Source organism: Nicrophorus vespilloides, unplaced genomic scaffold, assembly GCF_001412225.1.
Source record: "Nicrophorus vespilloides isolate i.1.1-1 unplaced genomic scaffold, Nicve_v1.0, whole genome shotgun sequence".
In the NCBI taxonomy this organism is placed as follows: domain Eukaryota; kingdom Metazoa; phylum Arthropoda; class Insecta; order Coleoptera; family Silphidae; genus Nicrophorus; species Nicrophorus vespilloides.
In genome coordinates, this window is record NW_017098489.1 from 174,231 (window position 1) to 198,932 (window position 24,702).

General features: G+C 28.4%; 1 protein-coding gene across 1 annotated transcript in view; it reads right to left on the reverse strand.

Annotated features, from left to right (window-relative positions):
• Positions 1–24,702, reverse strand: part of LOC108562549 (gamma-aminobutyric acid type B receptor subunit 1) — a 100,920-nt gene that overhangs the window by 55,210 nt on the left and 21,008 nt on the right. The window contains exon 3 of the mRNA XM_017920932.1: positions 7,923–8,057. Within this exon, the coding sequence (XP_017776421.1) occupies positions 7,923–8,057 (135 nt within the window). The remainder of the gene's footprint in view (positions 1–7,922; positions 8,058–24,702) is intronic.

The following is a 24,702-nucleotide window of genomic DNA, read 5'->3' on the forward strand; positions in this document are numbered from 1 at the left end:
TTCTATTGGCTAACATGTATATTGACAACGAATTTGTTTTTATCTGCCATATACAATACTTAGTAATATATGTTCAAGTAATATGCCTAGTCTCTACTAACTAGTCCCTAGTTCTGTTCTAGCTAGTCCTAGATAAACTCATATCCTTGTAACAGGACTACAACCTTAGAAACTGGAATTTAGAGCAAGAACTGGATGTTATAGTGTACTATTTATTATTGTAAAAATTTCATTCTACCATTACTTAAAAGCTCCACTAGGAGTCCACAACGACATAACTACAACTAGAGATATTCCATCAAGTGACACGATAACAATTTTATAGATTATATTATTAACAAAGACCTTTAGTCATTAAATTGCCATTATTTGCACACTAAAGGTTTAATCCTTTCATGTAATACACAGAAAAGGCAGTCAATTTACAAACTGATACTTGCGCGGGTGATTCCAGATTGACATTTAATCCAATCACGAGCAACAGTGAAGCACTGCACAAAGCTGAATTGCTCAACAAACAAAGCGCATTGCGTCGGGCGTTATTACTTTTTTTGTATTGAAAATTGCCTGTAAACTATGAAAGTTTAATTTAGTTCACGTATACACACACATACACTTGTGTAGAATAAAAGTACGTGCATCGAGGATTTTCATTGAAAATTCGACCGCGAGTCAATTATTTATCGCATTGCGTAAATAATTAAAAACCGCACCAGGATTACCGCAATTTAATTAGATGATTATTTAATGCATGTATTAATTATAGAACTGGGCATTCGGTTTTAATTAAATTCATTCATTTTCAACATATTTCAATTTGCACGACAATTTTATGTCCGCGTCAGTTAATTAGTTTTTCGTTAGTTCGAATCAAATTAAAACATGTTCGTTCGCTAAACCGATTACAAAATCGGTAGTAATCCAGTATGTCAATACTATGGATTTTTTGTTTATTGTTTCGACTATGAAACAACACATTTTAATAATAACTAGAAAATTTTATAATCTTGCTTTTATTTAATTAAATTTATAAATTCACGTGGAAACATACATAAGAATTTGAATTGAAATGTTGATTGAAAAATAAATATAAAGTAGGGGTCATTATGACGGCAGTAAATATCAATATTTTTTCATGCATACATATAATTTTAATTGGTGAACGACCATTACCTCCAATAATTGCGTTAAAGGGATACGAGAATTAATTCTCGGAAAATAACAAAAAAAAGAACTAAGGGGGTAATAAATGTAAAAGAAAAGTTGAAAATGGACAAAAATATTTGCTTTTTTTATATGCCTTATTTAGAATTGTTGGTTTAGTTTAATTGAATGTCTAACTTATATAATAACAATAATTTGTATTTTAAAAATCACATATAAATAAAAAAAAAAGTAATCATGGCAAGATGTGTAAGGTATTTGAGGACATCCTTTTTTCTTGGTTGTACTTCATTCTAGTAAATTCTACTTTTCAGATTAGTAATTTAAAAGTAATAGCAGATGACTAAATAAATTAAAAGTCGCTTTAAAAGCCGATCAAGCAGATTTGGAAATATCGCGGTTTCTAAAAGTCGCTCGATCATGGGTTTATAAAGTTCGTATGGCAACATATCAGAAGTGTCCAAGCATAAAAAAAAAACATTCTAAACGTTCTGACAGAAATATTTTTCGACACCCATGTGAGGACGCGACCTCCATTATGAGAATCACTGCAACAACCCATTGATCATACTTCCAAAAAGTCAATGCGGTCACTTGCAAAAGAACTCCAAACTCTCCGGACCTCAATCCCTTGGATTTTTACGTGTATAACGTTGCTGGGGTCAACGTACACCCCCAAATACTAAAGATTCCTTGGAAGCAGAGTAATGTCTGCTATGAATCAAAATCATTTAATTCCAGCTTGTCGAAGATTTAGATCTCGTTTCGAGGTTGATATTGATGCTGACGGTGGTTTTATTGAATGTTGTTGAATTTTATAGGCAAATAAATTAAAATTTTTGAGAAATAAAGTTAATTTCTTTTGTAGTATTTTCTAATTTTTTGGCGAGCATATATCTGTCCTCAAATACTTTACACACCCTGTATAATAAAAAAATAATCAAACGTTACAGAAAGCTATTCAATTATATAATATTTTTATGCGTAAATTATAACTGTATTTATGTGATATAAATATAATAAAACGTGAACCATTGCTTCCGTGAATGTTTTGCAAAAAAACTTATTATACTTGCAAATATAGTTTCAAATAACTTGCAGAAAATCATTGTTAAGCTCTTGGATTATACAACAAATCGAAATTGTCATTATAGACATTGATGCAAACAATCAACGAGCCTTAAAAAATTACTACAAAATTTGGCGAAATTTTGCAGCAAATATTAGCAAATTTATGAAAACTTACTAAAAGAAAATATTGATAAAAAATCATCTGAAAAATTTGCATTAATAATGAAAATGAATTCGAACTTCTAAATATGTTTCAAGCGATGAAGATGATTTGTTTGTGGCAATTAAAAACAAAAAGTTGATTGTTTTAAATGGCGATAGTGACACGGAATAAAATTTACTCTTGTTTTCTGAAATGCTATAATCTTTTTTTGACGATGAAACAAAAATGTATTTCCAAACTTTACAGACTTTATTTACGTAATTTTCATTCGCGTAAAAAATCCACGTAAAACGGAAAATCGCGTAAATTCATGTTTACATAATCCCTTGTCAGGGGGAGAACTGAAATAAAGTACATCTGATATCAGAACGTTTTGCTTGTCATAATATTAGTTCTGGTAAAATAGTTGTCTAGCGCTGTGATCGTGTTTTGTGATTGATAGATCATTCGATCAGTTAGCATGAAGTAAGACAAAAGAGATTGTTCGATGGTGGAGGCATATACATCCGACGTGAATAAATCAACAAAAGCTTTTAAATTGATTGAAAGCGAACACGTGCTTTTTCTCTCTGACGTTATTTTTCCTTCTTTTATTTTTGTCGAAAGCTTCCGCGTTTTTATATATTTGTTTGTAATATAATATTTACCGGTAACGATATGAAAACAGACGACGTAAAAATGTATGCGCTTGTAATACAATACTGCTTTTAAATTTTTATTTTACCGCCTTCAGTATTTTAATGAATAGAATATGCATGTTTACATTAACGCGCCGAATCATTAAATCTGATCTGAAAGAAAATCAATAAAAAAATAGTGTTTGCTCTCCAATTAATTCAAGAAAATCGTATTCTTTACATAAAAGTATCAGAACTTTTTAATTGATGCATTAATTGAAAAAAAAAAATGTATTGTAAGACAATTTTAAGAATTTCTTAAGTTAGTAAAAAAAACGCAAAGGAATCATATATTTTTATTTCATTTTCTGAAAATATACTTTTAATGGAAATAATATGCTTTCATTACTTTTTAAATATTTAAATCTGTCAATATACAAGACTGTTTAAAACCGGACTAATAGAAGACTTTAAATAGCATATAAATAAACTGTTTGTTTTCAAATTTCCAATTTGGACTAAGTGAAACTGATTGGAACCGGACTATTCGAGGTATTACTGCATTTTATTTGGAAAGCGCGACAAAAAGCTGTCAAATTATTGAACAAGTTTTTACAAGTTTTTATGTATCATTTATTATTTTTATTATATTCAAAATATAGATACACTTCCCTAGTATTTTTTTTTTAATCAACTTGAGACAACTTATTACCTACTTTTTAAGTTTTTAATGAAAAATTTTCAATGGAAATTAAAATAAATCATTTTAAATAACATTAAGACATATACGGTTGTGAATACATCATGAAAAGTTTATCACTGTTCATTTCGACTTACAAACTATTTCAATGTTTCAGATACGTTCTAAACCACATAACTGTATTCTATACTACCGCACTAGTTTGAGAATGCTTTTGTAAGTAACTAGTATATTATCAAAGGATAGTTTTGTCTTTCATCCTAGTAACCGATACAATATAGTTTTAATTCCCAAATACTTTAGTTTAGATATAATTAATATACATAATAAAGTGCTTTATAATATTAGATAGCTTCTTAGTTAAATTACGTAATCGCAATACCTCGTATAGTCCGGGTAATCGTGTAATCGAGAATCTCAATACAGAAAACTACCATATAACAAGTTCCTACAACGACCTAAAAATATTAGGACGAATTTTAATATAACACGAATTATTGTCATAATCATCCCAAACATATTATTCATATTATCCATGTAATACGAGAAAATTCCCTATACGCGATATCATACAAAACGTTACACGTTTAACAGGAGGAGATTTTACTGAAGAAAATAAAAAACCATTACTATAATTTCGTATTTTGTATTTTTATTGTTAGAATAAATGTTATTATTATTTGTTTATTGATATTAAAATAGACTGAAATGTTCAATTTAAAAAATTGAGGAAATTTAATTTAGAATTGTATAATATTGAATCAAACTGTATGTCAGTATCATAGAGCGAATTGGATAGATTTATTATATAAACGTCATATCCAACTCACACGGGAACCACCATATATTGTAAATTAGGTTACAATTTGCGCAGGCTCTCAAATCCTAACTGACAAAAATTCATATATGGGCAGAATATTAAAACTAAAATATTATAATATGTTTGCATTTTATTATATAATATATTAGAAGTATTGAAACTGTTAAACAAACTAATCATAACCTAGGCGGAAAGACTTAGGTGGATAGACCTTTGGTTGCATTGTAACTAATAAATATTATTATTAATCCTGACCAAATAAAAAAAAACTGTTAAAAAAGGCTATTAATAACGGAATTTTCTGTCTAATGCTAAAATATTAATAACTAACAAATATATAAATAATTCCAAACAAAAAAAATGTATTTGAATTGCAACGGATTTTTCACAGTCATACAGTTTTTTAATATTAGCTATAGTATTAATGAAGATTACGTACAAACTATAACTTTGCAAGTATATTAAATTATATATTTAAGTCATAATTCATAAGTATTTTTTGATAAACATATTTTATTACCATATCAGAGATTAATAAAATTGTGCATATAATCAAGAGAACTGTAAAAAATACAATTCAATCGTGGTTATAAACCCACTATGGCAAAATGTAATTGAGTTTTATGAGGTTTCTTTCAGATGATAATATAATATAAATACATCACAACAAAATTGCGAAATAAGGATTCTGTAATATTGAAAACAGATCGAACACATTTCTAGCACATTTACGATTATTTATTACGAGAATCGGAAATACGGAATTTCCGGCACTAAACGATTTTATATTAAAAATGCAAGTATATTATTCTAGCATTGAAACCAGAAGTTTTTATCGGAGGATACAAACGGAAATAGCGTGCATCCAAAACAAAAAGGAAGTCGTTACACTCGAAATAAAGTGTCGCATCGGAAAATATAAAAATCGCACGAAAACGTCGTCTAAAGAAATTTTTACGGTCCTGCATTAATATAATGTGTATCTATATAATACATGTTATCCTTCTAAATAATTCATAGAATCCTTGGCCTAAAAGAAGACGAAGAAAGAAATGAACATAAATAAATAAAATACAAATATAAAAAAACTTGCTTGTTTTTTCCGCTTCTAGCGGAGCCGAGAAAATGCTGCCACTTAGTCCGGATATCTCTTTACGTCGTCCTGGGTTTTGCAAAAATGTAGGTGCAAAACGAGGAGGAAAAATAAAATACAGATAATTAACTAAACGCTAAAGCAGAGAAAGAGGAAGGAAGAAAAAGACTTGGAGTAACGACGAAGTTTCATTAACTTAATTGTAATTCGCTGCGATTTATTATGTCACGTAAAAGAATACTTTTCACAAGGATTAGCGAGTCCTCATCTGCACTTTTTTTCGTCCTTGTTCCGATTCTAACACTTCCTCGATATGCATATGCAAAACGTGAGACTTTTGCTGGAGGCTCATTTACGTTACGTTCCTCTTCTTTGTTGCAAACAAAAAGACATCGAATGGGACAGAGTATTTTTATACATATGCATGTTTGTTCTATAAATTTCGAGAAATGCTGTATTATGGTAGCAACTTGGGCGACAAAGAACTAAATTAAATGGATTAAGTTAAGTTCTGTGATATAAATCTGCATTTACGTAATGGTGCATTCTTAATTTTTAGGGGCTCGTGAATAATGTCACAGGGTTGATGGATGATATAGAACTATGGCGCATGATGCGCATGGTGATTCTTTATCCAATCGCTCGCAAATTGAATATTCGATGGTCGCATTTATTATGAAGTCTGCCGAAGCACGGACGTGGATCTGTTAAAATATTAAAGTTTGCAACATGCAGTGCTTGGGACAATCAGGAATTGAATTTTGTATAGGGCTGTGAAAATTCGAATTGCGCAACGAAAAACGACTGATAAGAATAAGCAAATAGCACAAATCCGCAATCAGTGCATGATTTATGATTCGGTATTTTCAGATACAATGAAATGCTAGAAAATGAATACAATTTTAATATTGACAGGTTACAGCATTTATCAATTCTCTTAGGTATACACACAGTTAGCGTTCATTTAACATATTTTACATAACATGTACAAGATTATTTAAAATCAGAACTATATACAACGCAGGAACGTACATTAATGTCAGTCTAATCAGACTAATTTATCTCATATTAAGTTGATATTTATTTTTGTCCAAAACATGTTTTATTAAGCCGTACAAAACCAGATTTTAATAGATAAAAAAATGAATACATACACTTATTTTATTACTCAAATTATCGTTTTCTTTTTCGTAGACAGTAAAGTCTCTTTCATCGATTACTATTATCTCGTATAATACTTCATAGTCTTGATATAAATTGAATATATTGTATAATCTACGTTAAAAACCGTGTAAATAAATATTTTAAAATATATTCACTGTTTGATAAACATTCGCTTAGCATACAATAATTGTGTACTGGAAAATGAGCTGAAATTTTAATATTATAGAAGTTAAGAACTAAATATTCAATTTCTAATACAGTTAAATACACATTTTTACGTACGTAAAGATGATACTACAAATGTTTGTATCATTAATCGATAAAATAATAATATTAATATTTACACGGGCAGAATGTTTTTATACATGCATTTTATGACCATTACGGCATGTAATACTAATGCTCTGAGTATTTGTTGTTCGGTACAAACATTTGCAGCAAAAAATTGAAAGCTTTTGGTTTAATTTTTACTTTATTTTTCAACTTGTTTACACGTTTATTTTATGGCGTAAAACGCATATTGAAATAAAAATCAATATATTCTTTTTAATGGAACCCTGCATTTACATAAAATGTACCCTGTTGAATAAAACTTTAATTATTGTATTATATTACTACACAAATATTCTAAATTTTAGATTATAGAAGTATCATATATTTTTATGTTAACTTTTTAAAATATAAAAATCTTATAAGTTCGAATTTTTTTAATATTTAACAGAATTTTAATATTTTTTATCTAATAAAAAATTAAAACAACAACAAATATTTTTTTCTAATCAATAAAGTATTGAAATATTTTGTTTCTATAAAATAATTGATATTCATTAAAAAAGCAGAGAAAATAATATTTAAAACTTTCAATTTTCTTTAATCGAATTAACACTAAAAAAATATGATTAATGTATAAACTGTATATGTAATAATTATTAATAATTGTTATTATCTATATTATTAATTTAAAAAAACGAAAAATTTGTTTATACAAACCGGTAAAAAAATATCAATCAAACATGAATGATATTTGATCAAGTCTGGGAAAGTATATGAAATTATAGGTATTGAATATATTAATGGTAGCATTGCGTGACTGTAGTAAATATATACGAACAATTATAGGAAGTACTTACCACAACCAAGTTCCACATTTTGGCAGCCTCGGCGACTGTCGTACAGACTGTGCTGCATCCTGCTAGCAGCATCAGCTTCTGGGGTTGATTGTATAGAAGATTGTACATGACACTTGCACCCAAGCCTGGCTCGCACTAAAACACACGGAAGGACCCACATTAATTAATATAGAGTCAGCTGGAATTCGTAGAAATTGGATGTAATTGCATGTGAAATTCGTTGGAAACGAGTGCACCTAAAAAGTAATTCAATTATCTTCAGACCAACTACACATTTAATTTTTCTTTATACATTTTTTTATAATATGCGAAGGAATGGTTTCCAAATTTTTACCCGTTGGATCATTACCATATATGGAATTTATACAACAATTTTTCGGTTAATAAAAGTAGATTATTTTTGTAAATTTTTAAAACGATTAAACCGGTTTTTAAATATACAAAAATCGGTTTTACATAGTATAAGTAATATGTTAAAGTAATTAATAATACAAAAGGCTATTGACGTAAATCTAAAGTAATTATTTAATTAATTAAAATTTCAATTTGTACTGGCAATACCTTAAATTGTAATTAGTTTTTTCGTATTTTTTTAACCAATTAATATTTTGTGGTCTAAACCAGACAAATCTTCTCTATATACACACACACACACACACACACACACAGAGAGATGTGTAAAATCACACATGTAAGTTTATACGTGTATATGTATATACACAGTCATCGATTTCAAATAAACATCGTCGAACATGGGGACGTTAATTGGACTGCTGTCTATTCAAACTCGCATTAGTTTTGTTTGTATTAGGATAGCGGATAGCGCAAATACATTATGAATCGAAGCTGCGGTTACACTCGGAGCTTTGCATGATTTCCAGAGATGTACAATAGTAGCTTTCATAAATTAAGTCATTCAGATTATATTTAACAATGCTGTTGTTTCTATATGAATTATAGAAACGTACTTATTTTGTAAACCCACAAACAATAGTCGCAAAACGCATTACATACAGTATAAAGTATAATTCACTATGATAATTAATTATACTGAAACAGCATCTATATTAAAACAAGAATTAGTATATTTTCATTTTATCTATACCATTTAAATAATATTACGGTATTATGATAAACGAAATACAGTCATACCTCGGTTAACGTTACTTTGTATAACCTAGTTTCGATATAACAAAGTCCCTAATTTCAAGACTTAATAAGTTATTTACTCATTTTTGTCCTGAAGTAACACTGTATTTTATTAATGAAAAACTCTTTTATTGTTAGACAAACATACTGATCTTAGCACGTTGGGCATTTGTATTCCTGTCAAAGTTTTGTTTTTTTCTGCAAACACAATTTTCCTGATTTAAGCATTGAACAAGCAAGTAAAAGCAGCGTATAAAGCTTATTTCGAACATAAAGCAATTTAATTATACCACGAGATAAACCGGAAATTGATAGTTAAATTTTGTTGGTAATTAAATACGCAATTAAAAACATTGATTGTTCTTGTAAAGAAGTAACTAAACATGTTTAAATGCTCAGATGACCAGAAGTTAAACTTGAAGATCCAATAAACTATAAATGCAGTTATTCATATGGTTCAATGAATAGGTCAAAAATGACGATTCTATACTTTTTTAACATCATCTTGTTAAAAAAGTATTGAATACAGAAGATGATGAAGACGAAATTAAAGAAGATTTTGCTAATAAAATAGTAAAAAGTACATTTTTAGTGAAAATTATCCTGATTTAGAAATTAATGTCATTGTTAAGCAATAATTAAATGAAAGAATAAAGAGGAACAAACAATCTACTTTAATTTACAATGTAATTTACTTTGTATGTAAGTTGACTGTATATAATATTTACTTGTTCACATTGATGAACAGATTGTGAATAAAATTATACGACATAATAATACATTATACACATATACATTATTTTGAGTGATAAAATGCATTTTTTAAATTAATTATTTTTGAATGTCCACGAAAATTATCTACAAAACAAATTATTTTGTAACAGTTAAATATAACTATATTGAAGTATATATTTATAACAAAACTATCGTTGATCTGCAACTGAGAACCTAAATTTAGATATTATATAACCCTTTGTATATAAGCTCAACATATTTTTAGACGAATTTCTCTCTGATTCTAGTATATACAGTGTAATATGTTTTTAGATTATGGAGATCTTTATCCCAAATTACTTGGCGCATCCAACGCACGTTCAAACGAGCCGTGCAGCGTAATAATCGTTATCTTTGGATGCCCGCCACACATTTTAAACCGCACTACTTCCTCTTTTCCTTTCTATACTTCCCTTTATCCTCTCACCCCATATCTCTGTCACCATCGCATAAACCCTTATCCACGTCAGACTGTAGCCCCTTCTAAATTACAAAACAGCGCGTGCTTGAAAAAGAAACTAGCATTATTTCCTGGTGACCTATGCTGGCTGCTGTAATTACTATGCCAACTATACAATTTCTACTTAGCCGTATTTTTAATTAGAAACGTAAGAAAATATATTTATTTGGGGCATAAATGCCTATGGTCAACAATCCTTTGTTACAGTTAATTATTTTTTTCTTTTGTGGGTCTTTTACAATACGTGTTCTTTTATTTATTTGTAATTAAAATATGAATTACATTTTTATATTATTAACTTTATACAGATTTTGATGCTGCAATTTATGACGTAATATTAATATGTGCATTCAATTTTAGATGGACTTAAAAATGTTAAATAAAATATGTTCGCAAATATCTATATTAAACTTTTATAAAGCTTTGAAAATTATAGTTGTACACAATAAAAAAAAAACATGAAATTCAATTTAATACTTTTGTAAGATGTATTTAAACTCTCACGACTTGGATATACATTATTTTATAACTTAAAGAAAAAAATATATTTGAAATTATTTATAAGATAATTTATATTTTTATATATTTTAGCGATAATAATTTAATATTTTATTTTGTAACCCGATAATTTTGTAAGATAAATGCTTAATTTTATACCTATTATAATAATTGACTGTAAAAAAATATCATCTTAATTTCCTTGCATAGTCCGGGTAATCGGACTGTTTGAAACTGTACAAATAAACTGTACCAAAAGAAATTTAAATTTAGTTTGTTTTGAAATTTTCAAAGGGGACTATTGTAAATCCTGATAGATTAAAGCCGGACTATGCGAGGTATTGTTATTTTTCTAATTTATTTCCATTAATTATCATCTTAATTTCCTGGCATAGTACGAATAATCGAAATGATTGAAACTAGGACTAATCGGGGTAGTAAATATATACAAAAATAAACCGCACAAAAAGAAACTTAACTTAGTTTATTTTTAAATTTTCAAATCGGACTATTGTACATTCTGACTATGTGAGGTATTATTTTTTTGTAATTTATTTCCATTAATTACGGCCCTGATAATAAAATAGGACAAATCGATAATGGCAGCAATTGTAGATTAAACGAAATTAAAATGTTCTTCTAGCAATTACACTACTGTACGATCATTATTTTAGATTGTACATCGATGCCGGCATGTAGTTATTATCAACGTTAGTGGGGAACGTAATCAGTAATAGCAATCACACTTGAAGAACCATGTCTACCTATCCTTTCACCAAATACTAATTGAACGATTTGAAGAGCTCGCGTGATTACATCCCATTCTGTCCAAAAACACAAAGCGAGTGATGATGATAATATACCTCGATATATTGCACGAGCTGAAAACTTGTAAATGTGCTAATCTATTGCGCCCCATTTCCCACTAACAGTCCCATTGATTTCTTTCTGCTCCATCATGCTGAACGTTTCGCATCTGCTAAATAAAAATGACGTTCATTTACTTCCAAATTCAACTTTTCACTTCAACTACTCTTTACAAAATTGAATATATTTCTGAGATATGTAATATATTTTTAGGAAGTTGAGACATATCGAACTATCAGGCGCACCCAATATTTATATACCAAAATTGTATATAAAAAATCTATATTTCTTCTTATGTTATCCGTAATTTTGCATCTATCCCAAATTTATAAAATAATAATAATCCTTATTGCAATAAAAAAAAATAATAAATAAAAAAATATTATTATATAAAAATAACATAACACGCATAGGAGAGTTTTACTATAAAACTGACCACTGATTTAAGAGATAATTTAATAATAGTATAGAATCTGTGGATTCTTAAGGAAGCACAATAAAAAAATACATGAAATTCTTATTACTTTTGTATTTCATTTCAAATATTGTATAAAATAATAAACGTATGTTTTATATTTTTGAATTCGTAAAGAAATTAAAAGACATTATTTTTATACTAGGCGGAAAGACCTGTGTGTAGCAGTTATAATGGATCAATCAATATATATTTATTTTTGTGTACTTTTACATGACTATAGCAATTGACGTTATGGTTATATAGAAATTATTAAGAATAATAAACAAAATGTATTGTATATATACATTGAAATTATTATTTATTTTTACAAAATGAACCAATAACCTTTTCGAATAAGGGTCGAAAACCGGATTCCCGGCTATCAAAAATACCGGAATACTGGACTTTTAACATCAAAACCGGTATTTTCGAAAGTTTCAATATTTAACTTTCTTCTTTTTTAGTTTCCATGACGTATTTAAAGCAAAACATGTCAATATTTTTTTGATTTAACCCCTCACACTACCGCAACCGACGAACTATATCTGTGTTCTGTGATTCATTTGTAAAGAAGCATCCATTGTGATTAGTTTAATTGGAAGTAGAGACGTGAGTCGCGACTTGAAATTAAAATTAGATTTTTTCTAAATATTTTTATATCATTGATATCGAAAATATCGGTATTAGTAAAACCCCTAATTTTTGCCAAAGTAGAAAATTCCGGACTTGACAAAATTATCGTTATAATTTATCTTAATTGAGTAATCATACTTTAAATATGTATGTATTATTGTATAATTATTATTTAAGAATAGCAAAATCAAATTAATTATCATTGAAAATTGTATAAATTACTAAAGATAAATATTTATGAAATTACACAATTAAGGATTGATATACATTCAAAAAAATCTTTCTTTATAATATTGGTTACTTTGGTATTTATTGAAAAAAAAAAACGAATCAATTGGAATGATATGGCACAAAGACATATTTATCCTTTTCTCTTTCTTTTGTATGTGAATATTTATATTACTAATTATTATATTTTTAATAATAATAAAAATCTTTATTAGTCACCAATTGTAACCAAAGGGCTATCGACCTAAGTCTTTCCGCCCTTTTATTTTTCATTTTAAAGTTTTATTTGATTATTTTTTTATATTTTGGATGTAATTATGATTTAGATAAGTTTAAAACAATTAAATTGACGATTTCTAGTATTGTGTTGGAAGTAAGATTTGAATAAATAAAAATATGATGGAAATTCCATTTTCATTACGTGAATATGTGCATATACCGAATATTTCGAAAACCACTCGAACTTTTTGTAGGTTTCTGAAAACATAACCACTCGCGAAACTTTGGAATAGTTCGCTTGTATTAATTAATTACTCTTAGTCGACCCATTATGAGGATAACTTTTCTTAATAATTAATTGCTGTTCTTATTTGAAATTAATTTATGACATAATTACAAATATTTCATTGCTATTTAGTAATGTACATATTATATTGAGCAAATAGATTTTATATTTTAAATTAAATGTTCATAAATTTTCTTATTTCAGAAATGAGAAAGAAAACTTTAATTTCTATACTTCTGTGGAATTGAAACCATTTCTATTTCATATATTAACTATAAATAATACTAAATAATCAATGCTTAATATCAAATTGCAAACAAACTTATTAATTGAATTTGGAATAATTTAGTCAATGAATTACTTATTAAAAAACACTTAGTAAATAATAATAATTTATTGGCCAAACATCAATACATAAGAAAAAAAATGTACATTCTATACATAAATAAATTCTAACATAAAATAAAAAATATATTAATAGGCTGGCCAAAGGGCTAACGACCGAGGTCTTTCCGCTCGTAGTAAATAAAATACAATTCTCTTGAAATTTTAACGTTTATACTTTGTAAGTAATATCAATTAATTGTAAAATGCGTTTACAAATTACAGCTACTTTCCGAACTATAGTCCTATCTGTAGAATGGTAGCAGCTGGATCGCCTTATTAGTTAAGTGCTATCCCTGCGTATCAACTTGTATACGTGCACTATTAAGTCTACAGTTAACCCTACTATACAAATTTATTTCAGAAAAGGGTACTGATCATCCAATAAAGTTTTCTGCACCTGCTGCTCAGACGAAAGGATTTCAACTTGTATTTTTTTACAATTTGTACAATGCTTTAATAATTCAATAAATGTACTATTTTCCATTATTATATTCTTAATAATAATTCATCCAGTCTAATCATCTAATAAATTTACATTACTAGATTTTTTTTAATGAAATTATACTTTGCAGTATTTCCTTTGCGGAAATGACTAATTAGAATAATCATTATTTGCACAATAATGTTTAATCCGGGCAAGTGTTAAAGTTTGCACAACTGCCTATGTTATTTAATTAAATCCCATCGAAATTCGAGAGGTTCAGAAATTTCGCTACACACTGCCCGTAGTGAAATTTCGGGCACGAAAAATCTCCATTGCAAATTGTAATAATAACTAAAAGTGGAGAGGATTGCTGTTTGCTTTCATGCTTTCAGCCCAGTTGAGTGAAATCTCCCTCTCTATGGCTCTTTCTCCGACTATCTCCAACGCACCAGCAACCCTCGCTTTGAATAATTCGGGATTCTTTAATGGCAAAAACTTTGTTGACTACCCGAGAAAGGCCGTTAAAGTCAAAGCACTCGTTCACAATTTCCAACGTTGCGATCATTAAAAAAAAATGTACACGAGGACATGAGGGGTGCGCACGGTGAGACCCTTCTTCCACTTTCGATGTTTTATATTTGTTTTTATATATACAGGTAAAACACAGTCATTATTTAAAAAAATGCTGTATTCTGCGAGTTTGTGTTATATAAAATTTAAAAAAGTAAAACTGAACTCCTTTTTTTGAGAACTAAGAGAGATACATTTACTAAAATAATTAATAATTCGAATTATTTATATAGCATCTATTACATAATGCAATTAAATTATTGCTAAAAGAAGTAAAAAAGAGCGTTGTTCTTTGCACAATATTCATTTCTATGTTTTTTTTTAAATTTTATTTTAACCCTCTATTGCAGTGATTCTCAAAGTGTGGGTCGCAAAATGACAGATCAATTCTGATTGATTTTCTACATATAAAAAAGGGGTCGCAGATATTTTTTATGTCCAAAGGGGGTCGCGGATCAAAAAGTTTGAGAATAACTCGCTTTATTGCATACTGTTTTCAAATGGGAACTTACCATAATATTGATATAATAAGATCTAACCATTGACATGTTTGTAGTTCATTCGTATGAAGTTCCAAAACTACCTTAAAAAATCATTTAAGAGACTTTTTCATATTTTTACTTCCTACAATGTTTAAGGGTTAATATGTTAAACTTTTGCGACTTTACACAAAAACCTACTATATTATATTAATTTCAATATAAGAGATTATTTAAATACTAAAACCGGTTTTATTTAATTTTAAAATTGGTTTATTATGTTTGAATCCGAGTTACTTTTTTTAAAATTTTAAACTGGTTTTTTAAATTTATCTTGACTGAGAGACTTTTTTGCTGAAAACCAGTTAGATAATCCATCCATTACCGTGTTGTGGGAATATTAGAAGTGTATTAGAGATATATGTATTTTTCACATTAAAAACTGTATGAACTTCCTGATGCGAAAACTAGATTCATTATATGCGAACAGTTTGTGTGAAAGAGAATATAGTTTTGGTGGGTTGTAGTTTAATCCACTCTCGCTAAATACATTTATCGCGTGCTGAATTCGTTCTCGCGCTTCGTAATTAGGTTGGACACGTAGGGAGTTTATATTTCACTTAGGTTTTAATAAATATAGCGTTTGAAACAGAAAAGTGGCAGATGGGAGTGTATGAGGATTATATTTAGCTTAAATAAAATTAGTGGACGGGAAATAGATTAACGGGGGACCGGTTGGACATAATAATAATTGCATTTTCACTCCGCCGCATCGTAAACGTTAAACGCCATGGACTTAATAGTTTCACTGCTCATGAAAAATAATAAACGTTATATAAATTCAGTCGAAACAGTCTTAAAGCATTTTCGTTTAAGATAAAGTTTCATAATACGCGGTGACATCAGAAACTCGTTACATTTTTTTTATTATCTTCATTTTCCTTAAATTAAGAACCTTATCTTAATGGATTTTGGAGAATACGTTTTGTATAAGATATATTAATATTCATTAGTACAATCATTAGATTAATGAAGTAACAAAATCTGTCAGACAATGTAATTAATATTATTTTATTTACAAACGTTTTTTTGTTGTGGAGAAATTTATTATTGGATAACAGCGAGTTTCTAACTTAAAAAAAACGTTTATTTGAGTCTTTGGTAGTGTCCCGGGATTAAGAATCTCTGGACACCGTGGATTATCTTGTAGTTACGTCGTTGTGGAGTCTTAAGGGTTTATGAATATTAAATGCAATATTCTTAATTAGTTTTATTATATACAATAGAGTTTTAGTAAGAAGTCAACTATACAATAGTTGATCTGATGGATTATTAACTATATGTTATATTCTCTTCTTTAATTAATAATTACGAAGAAAGAGTTCTTCCCTGGACTCTCCAAGAAAGATCATGTTCACACTTCAACCCTCCAACTAAGAATAAATTAAAATGACAAAAGTGTCGTACCGCATACAAAATAATATTCTAGGGGTATGGGCTAATTTGCCATGTAGAGTGTATTGTATTGCTTCTTAAAATCATAGCAGAATAGTCAATAACTCTTTGTAGCAGATATTTTTGTTAATATTTTCTTGTTATATAATGTTTTCTTGAGTATGCAGTATACATTTTATTATTATTGTACAAATTTTAATTTTCAGCTTGTACTTTTCTAGTTTTTATAGTTAATACACATAGATAAGAATATACATATTTAAAATCGATATGGTCTGGATTAAGTTCAGATTATATAAATTAATCCATTCAAATCAAAATATATTAATAAAATTAGTATTTGAAATATTTTATTTTTAGTTGTTATTTTATTATGATTTATTTTATACGTAATCATTTTTATTTATTTACCTATGATCGTTACAGTAAATATTATTAGTATTTGAAAATTGGAAAAACATTGTAGCAAATAATAATAAATAATTTTTTCTTTGTTAATTCAGACAAAAAAAAAGTATGAAAGATAATAATACAAGAATAATTATAATATTATTTTAGGTAGTTTGTTCATATATAAATGAACAAACTACTTAAAATGTTATATAGAAAATATAATTACAGTGTTAATTGAATATTGTTTTCACTTTTTCTTCCTAAGCGTTTATAGTAAATCTGGTAACATATTTAATAAATAATAATAATTGTGCTCAATTCTGTCAATTTTTATATTATTTTGCTTTCAGGACGTGCACCGGGGTTTTCCAGGGAACATATTGGAAACGTTTGTTATGTCAGCAATAATCCGAGGTAGTTGGCTATTTCTAAAAGTGATGTGTTGAAATTCGATTTCGCCAATTCCCTAAGCACTACTTCGTCTTCCCACCGAGATCCGAGTTCACAAATGCAAAATCTGACAATGCAAACATATTTTCATGACAATAAAAGCATCTGCATATCGTTCGGATTTAATTTAAATAAATTGCATTGCTTTAGTGATATAATAATTTTTAAGTTTTTATTATTTAATATAGATATACTAAACATAATTTACTTAATTATTAATAATACTGAAAATATTGATATAATTATGATTTCTATACTATTATATCATAAAAGAGATTCCTGAAAATGATTTGATTACTATAATTTATAACATTAAGAAAAATAACTATATGTTATGTAAAAAGTTACATATACACAATAAAGATTTATGAATATCACAGAATTAAATTTGTTAAAAAAGAAATGAATTTAAAACACACTCAGTTAAACGATATAAAAAAATATTTAAAAATAATCATTATTATCATCATTAATAATCGAACTTATTATTTTAGTTATGTTTATCTATCTATTTATTTTAGATTGTTGTCACCTTTTTTTTGAAAAAAAAAAATGCCTTGCTTACACAAACGATTAATATATATGAGTTTTGCACAATTTAACGAAAAAAAATCTCGACAAGATCAGTCTTTATATTACTTTTACTACTCATCAAAAATTGTTGGAGTCAGATAGAGTATTATCCACCAGACAATTAACTTTCCATTAACCATTACAAAATTCCATAAACTTCAAGAACGATTAATTTTTAGTCGACATAAAAAAAACAGCTGAAGAAGTTAATAAAAAACCTAATAAATTTTGGAAGGATGTAATTTAAGTTGCGTGAAAGATGATGAAAGGTTTATAGATCAAAAATGGTGCATACATAGTGAAAAATGTATATATCTATATATAAAAGTTTTGATTTTCAATTTTCGGGAAAAATCGGCACATACTTTCCGTACAACCCAGTAGAAAAAGTAAATACCTTGGCATAATTTTGTTTTTAAAAGTGAATCAGTAAACTATATATAATTATTTATTTCTTGTATTCAATGTATACATTTCAAAATAGAGCTTTAATTAAGTTGGAATTTGATGGTTGTGAATACGTTAGTTGTATTTATGCTTCGAATATATGCATTCGTAGTAAGCTTATTGTTTCTAGAATATTACATTAGATATTATTTACTAGCCTGGAATTTTCAGTATATTGCAATGCCGCAATGTTTTGACACCTGGATACTTTAGTACGTAGCCGCAAGATACCCGATGGCGTTGACATCTCTTCCGCTCTATCTGCATATCCTATAATGTGCAAAGGCATTCTGAACGCGTAAGCCTGTAATTTCTTAGACCATCCTCAGCTCTTGGGTGTTTTTGTTGCAGATATTGCGAGTGCAAAGAGGGGAAATTCGTATAACCCCTAAGTAGAAAAGCAGCAACCGTGCGAAACGTTGTCCTGAATATTTCATGTGACATCAAATAAAAACTTTCATCCACATTACTCGTTCATTTCTATTTTATTTTTTCACTCTCCTGCGTCTCCAACTTGACAAAACAATAAACGTTCTGTCCATTTTTGTTTGTTCCGTCGCAAATAAAAAGAATCACATAAGCCCGGAATATAGGATTAAGTCGTAAATAATGGAATTCTTTGTTAGAGTTTTGACATGTTAACCCCTTTGAGATCTACTACTCTCCTCGATGTCTTTTTGCCCACTTCCATTATTCGCACCATTTGATAAATTGTTATCGATTAATTCAAGCTATTTTAATATACTGTTAGTGCTCAGTTAACGTACAAAAAACGTACACAAATTGCAGTAAGGTAAATATCTTTTAGTCCGTACGAACGTACATTTATTCCTAAAACGATTTTTAAATAAAAAAAAAACAAATATATTACGTAAGTCATATAAATATTTGATGATCCATACACAAAGGCAAATACTATATGACAAAATTGTATGTTCGTATAGATTTTTGTACGTTAGTTATGGGATGTAAACAATTATGTACACATTATCGAACTTACAAGTACGTTTTACGCTGCATTGCATGCAAATTATTTTCAAATACAATAATTATAGCAAATTATATTAAAATCATATTAAAGAAAATTATTTGTATAATGTTAGAAAGAAAGATAAGCAAAACCAGATTAAATCTCAATGCAAGTTGAAAATAAACCAGTGAAGCAAATTATTTCCAAACAGCCTACAGAAGAAAGGCGGGCTTAATTCTTGTTTATGCGCTCTTTCAAGACTAGAAAGCAAACAGTGGCAGGCAGTAAGAAAATCTGTATTAAAACGAGGAAAGGATTAATAAACTTCTCTTCAAAGGATGTATATGTAATGTGTATGTCACTATTTAAATTTAGAATAAACTAGTATACAGTTGTACCTCGATTAACGAATAGGATACATTTCACAAAACTATTTTGTTTAGCGAAGCTTTTTTAAATAAAGATAACTTGTTCCTAAATCAGAATCATTTTCACTAAAAAAATGTCAGTTAAGCACTTTTTAAAATCATTAGTTCTTGATATTATTTCAGCAGAAACTTCTTTCATTCTTCTTCAATTCCTTTGATTTATTTGCAAACAAGGTTTTTGCATTCAATCAATTTCTAACATATCTTCATCAACATTTTATAAATCTATTGATAAAGCTATCAGGATAACTTAAAATTTAACTTCTTGGATGTTAATTTTTTCGTCTAGTATAACTTCTAGCTTTATTTTGTTGAATATCGAAATTTCGTTATGAGAGGTAATGTCAATCGAAGTATGTCTATTTTTTTACATAATATTATGTTTCACAAAGATTATTTACCATATTAATACAAATAAATAAATAATATAAATTTTGTTATAATTTTCTTTTTGTATGGCAAAAGGGATTAAAGTCTGCTTACGTTTTTATATATTATTTGATGTAAATAACTAAAATAATTAAATAAGATTGAAATATTGAAACCTCACTAAATATATGTAGTATACAATTGTTATTGTTATTTTCTTCGGAATTGAGATATTTTATATAACATTTAGCTTTTACGTTAATTAACTGTATTCTGACTTGGTCTAGGACGTTTACTCATGTACTAGTTGTCAATTTCTATAGCTTAACCACTATAATAATAATGGCATTTAACGGAGATAATTTGCACGAGATTGCTACACACTGGTCGATAATAACCAGAATTGTGGTCATACCATGCACTATACATACATACATTATTCATGTATTCCTCTCAATGCTTTGGCATCTCATCTTTGATATTTTATTAATAAGACTATTCCATAGTAATTTCATCATTTGATCTGTCTTTAACACATGCAAAGAGATGGTGGAAGCACGTCTCACTATCCACTTGGATTTAATTAATAATTGCCGAGACCACCCGAAATTCTGTGCCGTAGGTTTAATATGTTTTTGGGGCTTGTAGACTCTTGTCTATGTATGTTCTCCGTTCGGAGGTCATCCGTTATCGTTTCTAATTAGCAAACGTCTAATACTATGCAGCTCCGCCCAACAGTTAGACCAGACGAAAGGCAGGGTTTGGGTTCGGTTTATTTACCCAGAAAATAGTTGAACAATCGGACGATCCCTTTTGAATTCTCAAACAAACGGAAGGGCTCAAGGGAACAAGGGGATTCCAAAGTGGTATTCAAGATCGAACATATTCAGAATATTGATTATATACATTTGCACCTTTATATTATATTTACTAAACCAATTTGTTTTTCCCATTAAAGTTACAAAATAAAATTAATAACAAATGGCATAATTACTGATAAATGTGTTAACTGGTAAAACATATTTATTACTGTTGTAGTTAATAATTGTTTATAAAGGACTTAATAAACTGACAAATTGAAGAAATGTATGTATAATTATAAGTATGTACAAACATAATTAGAAATGAACACAATATTCTTCAGAATATTACAGTTTGTGTGTAATCAAATGCACGTCCTTTTCTCTAAATTTATAAATAGAAATAATACTAATATTATAATTAAAATTATGAAGATAAGGAAAAAAGACAGATTAATTAATTTGATTTAATTGTTTATTTTTAAAAATGAAATTTAAATGGATTGAAGTACATTTTTATCAGAAATATAATCAAATAATATCTTCATTTAATTCTTTGATATGCAGTGGACACGCACTGTCCCACCTTTTGAACATGCCTAATGGGGTATTATGATAATTTTCTATGAAATATCCAAGAAAGACTTATCCTTTGATAGGCCATACCACCTGATGTTAATTCACTTGACGTAGTTGTCTGATTCAGTTGTCTATAAATGTGTTGGGTCTAGAAATATTGCAATATCTGGCTTCTCATAAAGTTAATAAAAAAACATTAAAAATTCACTAAACCATTTAAAATTATGCTTATTCAAATTATTCCTGCAATTATAATTGCTACAAAAAATATATATAATTATCCGCGCTGTATACTTTCAGTTTGATATTAATTAGTTGAATAATTTAATATAATTACGAATTTTATAAAATGAAAAAGTAAAAAAGATTTCTATTAGATTTCATGTGGGACGTTCACATATGAATGCCTTTGAACGGCATGAGTATTTGTTTAAAACCACCGGCTTTCCATATTTGCACAAAATTGGACTGCAGTGGCTGCAATTAAACGCAGATTCGCCTCCATTCACAATGGATTCTCATATTAAACAATGCTATTGCAGCTGAAATTTTGATTTTAATATATGCTAATTAACGGTCGCCGTATTTTCTACTCGCCGATGGAATTAATAATATATTCTCTGTTATTTCAGTTACAGTTCAGCACAGTTTCTGCATTTAGTATTATGGAAAACAGTGGATTGTGTAGATTGCTAATGTATATGCTAATTATACATAAATATACTGTGGATGTACTCTATTTCTAAAAGTAATAAATATATTTAACTAAAGTATATAAATGTTGTATTTCCCGCAAAATTATATTTTTATAATCCAGACTCCTAAGATTCACTTTAGCAATATAATAATTTACGATAGAAGTAGAATTTGATATTAACGTTTAGAGTTTAAGATTATCTACATACTAACATGCTTTATAAATTATATCGTAACGCACGAAAAACTCATCTGCAGATATACTGGAGCTTCAAACGTTATGACCAACGTAATCTCTCATCTAGATTTAATCCTACCCTTTTTTCCTCCATTAACTGCTACATTTTTCTAGTTATACCACTTTTATGAGAATACTGTTTTCTTTGCGAAATATGATGCGTATTAATTTAGATTAATTATATCCGATAGGGCTTTTATGTAACCAGTTTGCGTTTTGTCAAGATTTCTTCACAGAATTATGATGGGATAAGATCTTATTTTTATCAAGCTTTGTTTTCAAACAAATAAACATAATTTTACCATAATTATAATTTATTTGCTAAATTTTATTTAATTATTATTTATATATTAAAAAAAAATATAAATATAAAATGATGGATAGGTGTATATTATTTAAAAAAAACGATATTTCATGGTATTAGATAGAACAATGGATCTCAACCTCTCGCAAACACCTTCTAAAATCCGAAAGAACATAGTAGAACATTTATATTCAAGAAATAGAAACATAATCGTAAATAAATAAATACAAAATCAATTCAACGGACAACTAGTTAAGCATACGTTAAATTTGAAAAAAAATATTAATGGGATATTTGTGGATTTTTGATAGAACAAAGCAATTCAAAGTTTGGCTCAATATCTGACCATTTTAGTCTTAGATAAGGTTGGTTCTGCATTTAACCTGTTTCTGTATATATTTTTCGATAAGCTTACATGGTAATGCTTGTCTATGAGCAGTGAGCTTAATTTTCTCTTTGATTTTCTTTACCCGTGCCACAAAACCAGAAAAAAAATCCTATCCTTGATTTTGCATCAACAAAATAACCATTGATCATATCAAAAATTTCTTCTCTAGTTGTATAGGTTTTGCAAATAGCACAAATTCTTAAACAATATTCGTGAAAATATATCTAACGTAAACAAGAAATACATTGGTCAACTCGTCAAGCTGAATCGCAAAATATTATTATCTTCAAAAGATTGTTCTCCATGTCATTTGCCAAATCTTTTGCCGTATTGTTTGACTTTTCCCCAATAAAATGAAAACCCAAATAGACGCTGTCATATTTTCGCTTTTATATATATAACAGAAGAATTTCACTAAATAAACCACCGTGGACATTCTACTAATCGCGAACTAAATCACTAAATAAATATGTAAGATACAAATAAATTGTAGATAATTTAGATAAGTTGTATATTGAAAAAAAAATAAAGAATGCAATGAATAATTATTTAAAATAGTGATAAAAACGAATTATTATATATAATAGAGACCAACTAAATTAGCAATTTAGCTGAATTCCCACGACGATGTATTTATTTCGACCGCAAACTCAATTTCCCCGATATAACTCTAGCCATACATGAAGTTAATTGTGTTGGAATATAATCAAAGTTTCCTCTTATTATTTAGTGCCCGGTCGTCAGGGGGACGTTCAAAAATAGGATGTGTATATTATAAATTACGTAAGAGGCGTCCGACTCCTTTTGGCGACGTGACTCTCCGGAATTCTGGATGCAGAGACAGTTTCCACCAAAACGTTTCCCAAAATGAAACATTCAACGGCTACGGCCGGTCGCGGTTTTCTACACATTCAGTCCATTATTAAAGGAACAGCACAAGTCTTCGCAACTTTTCCTCCTCTCCCGTCACGTCCCGTTCTCACTCTTCAGCAAACAAATTTCAACACATAAATAAACAATACTCTGAAATTAGTTTCCTTCTTACGGACGGAAAGAATAACTTCCTTCCTGTTCTTCCAAAACGAAATAAGTTCGTAAAAGAGTTTTCTTTCTTTTTTGCGCAATTCCAGCAGCATCTTGACTACATTAATTATTATGAGATGGTGCATAAAGAGTAGTTCCATAAAGGACATTATGTCCTTGTTGCGATGAACTGCCTGTACCGTCGTGTTTCCATATCGAGCGGAAAACATTAATGG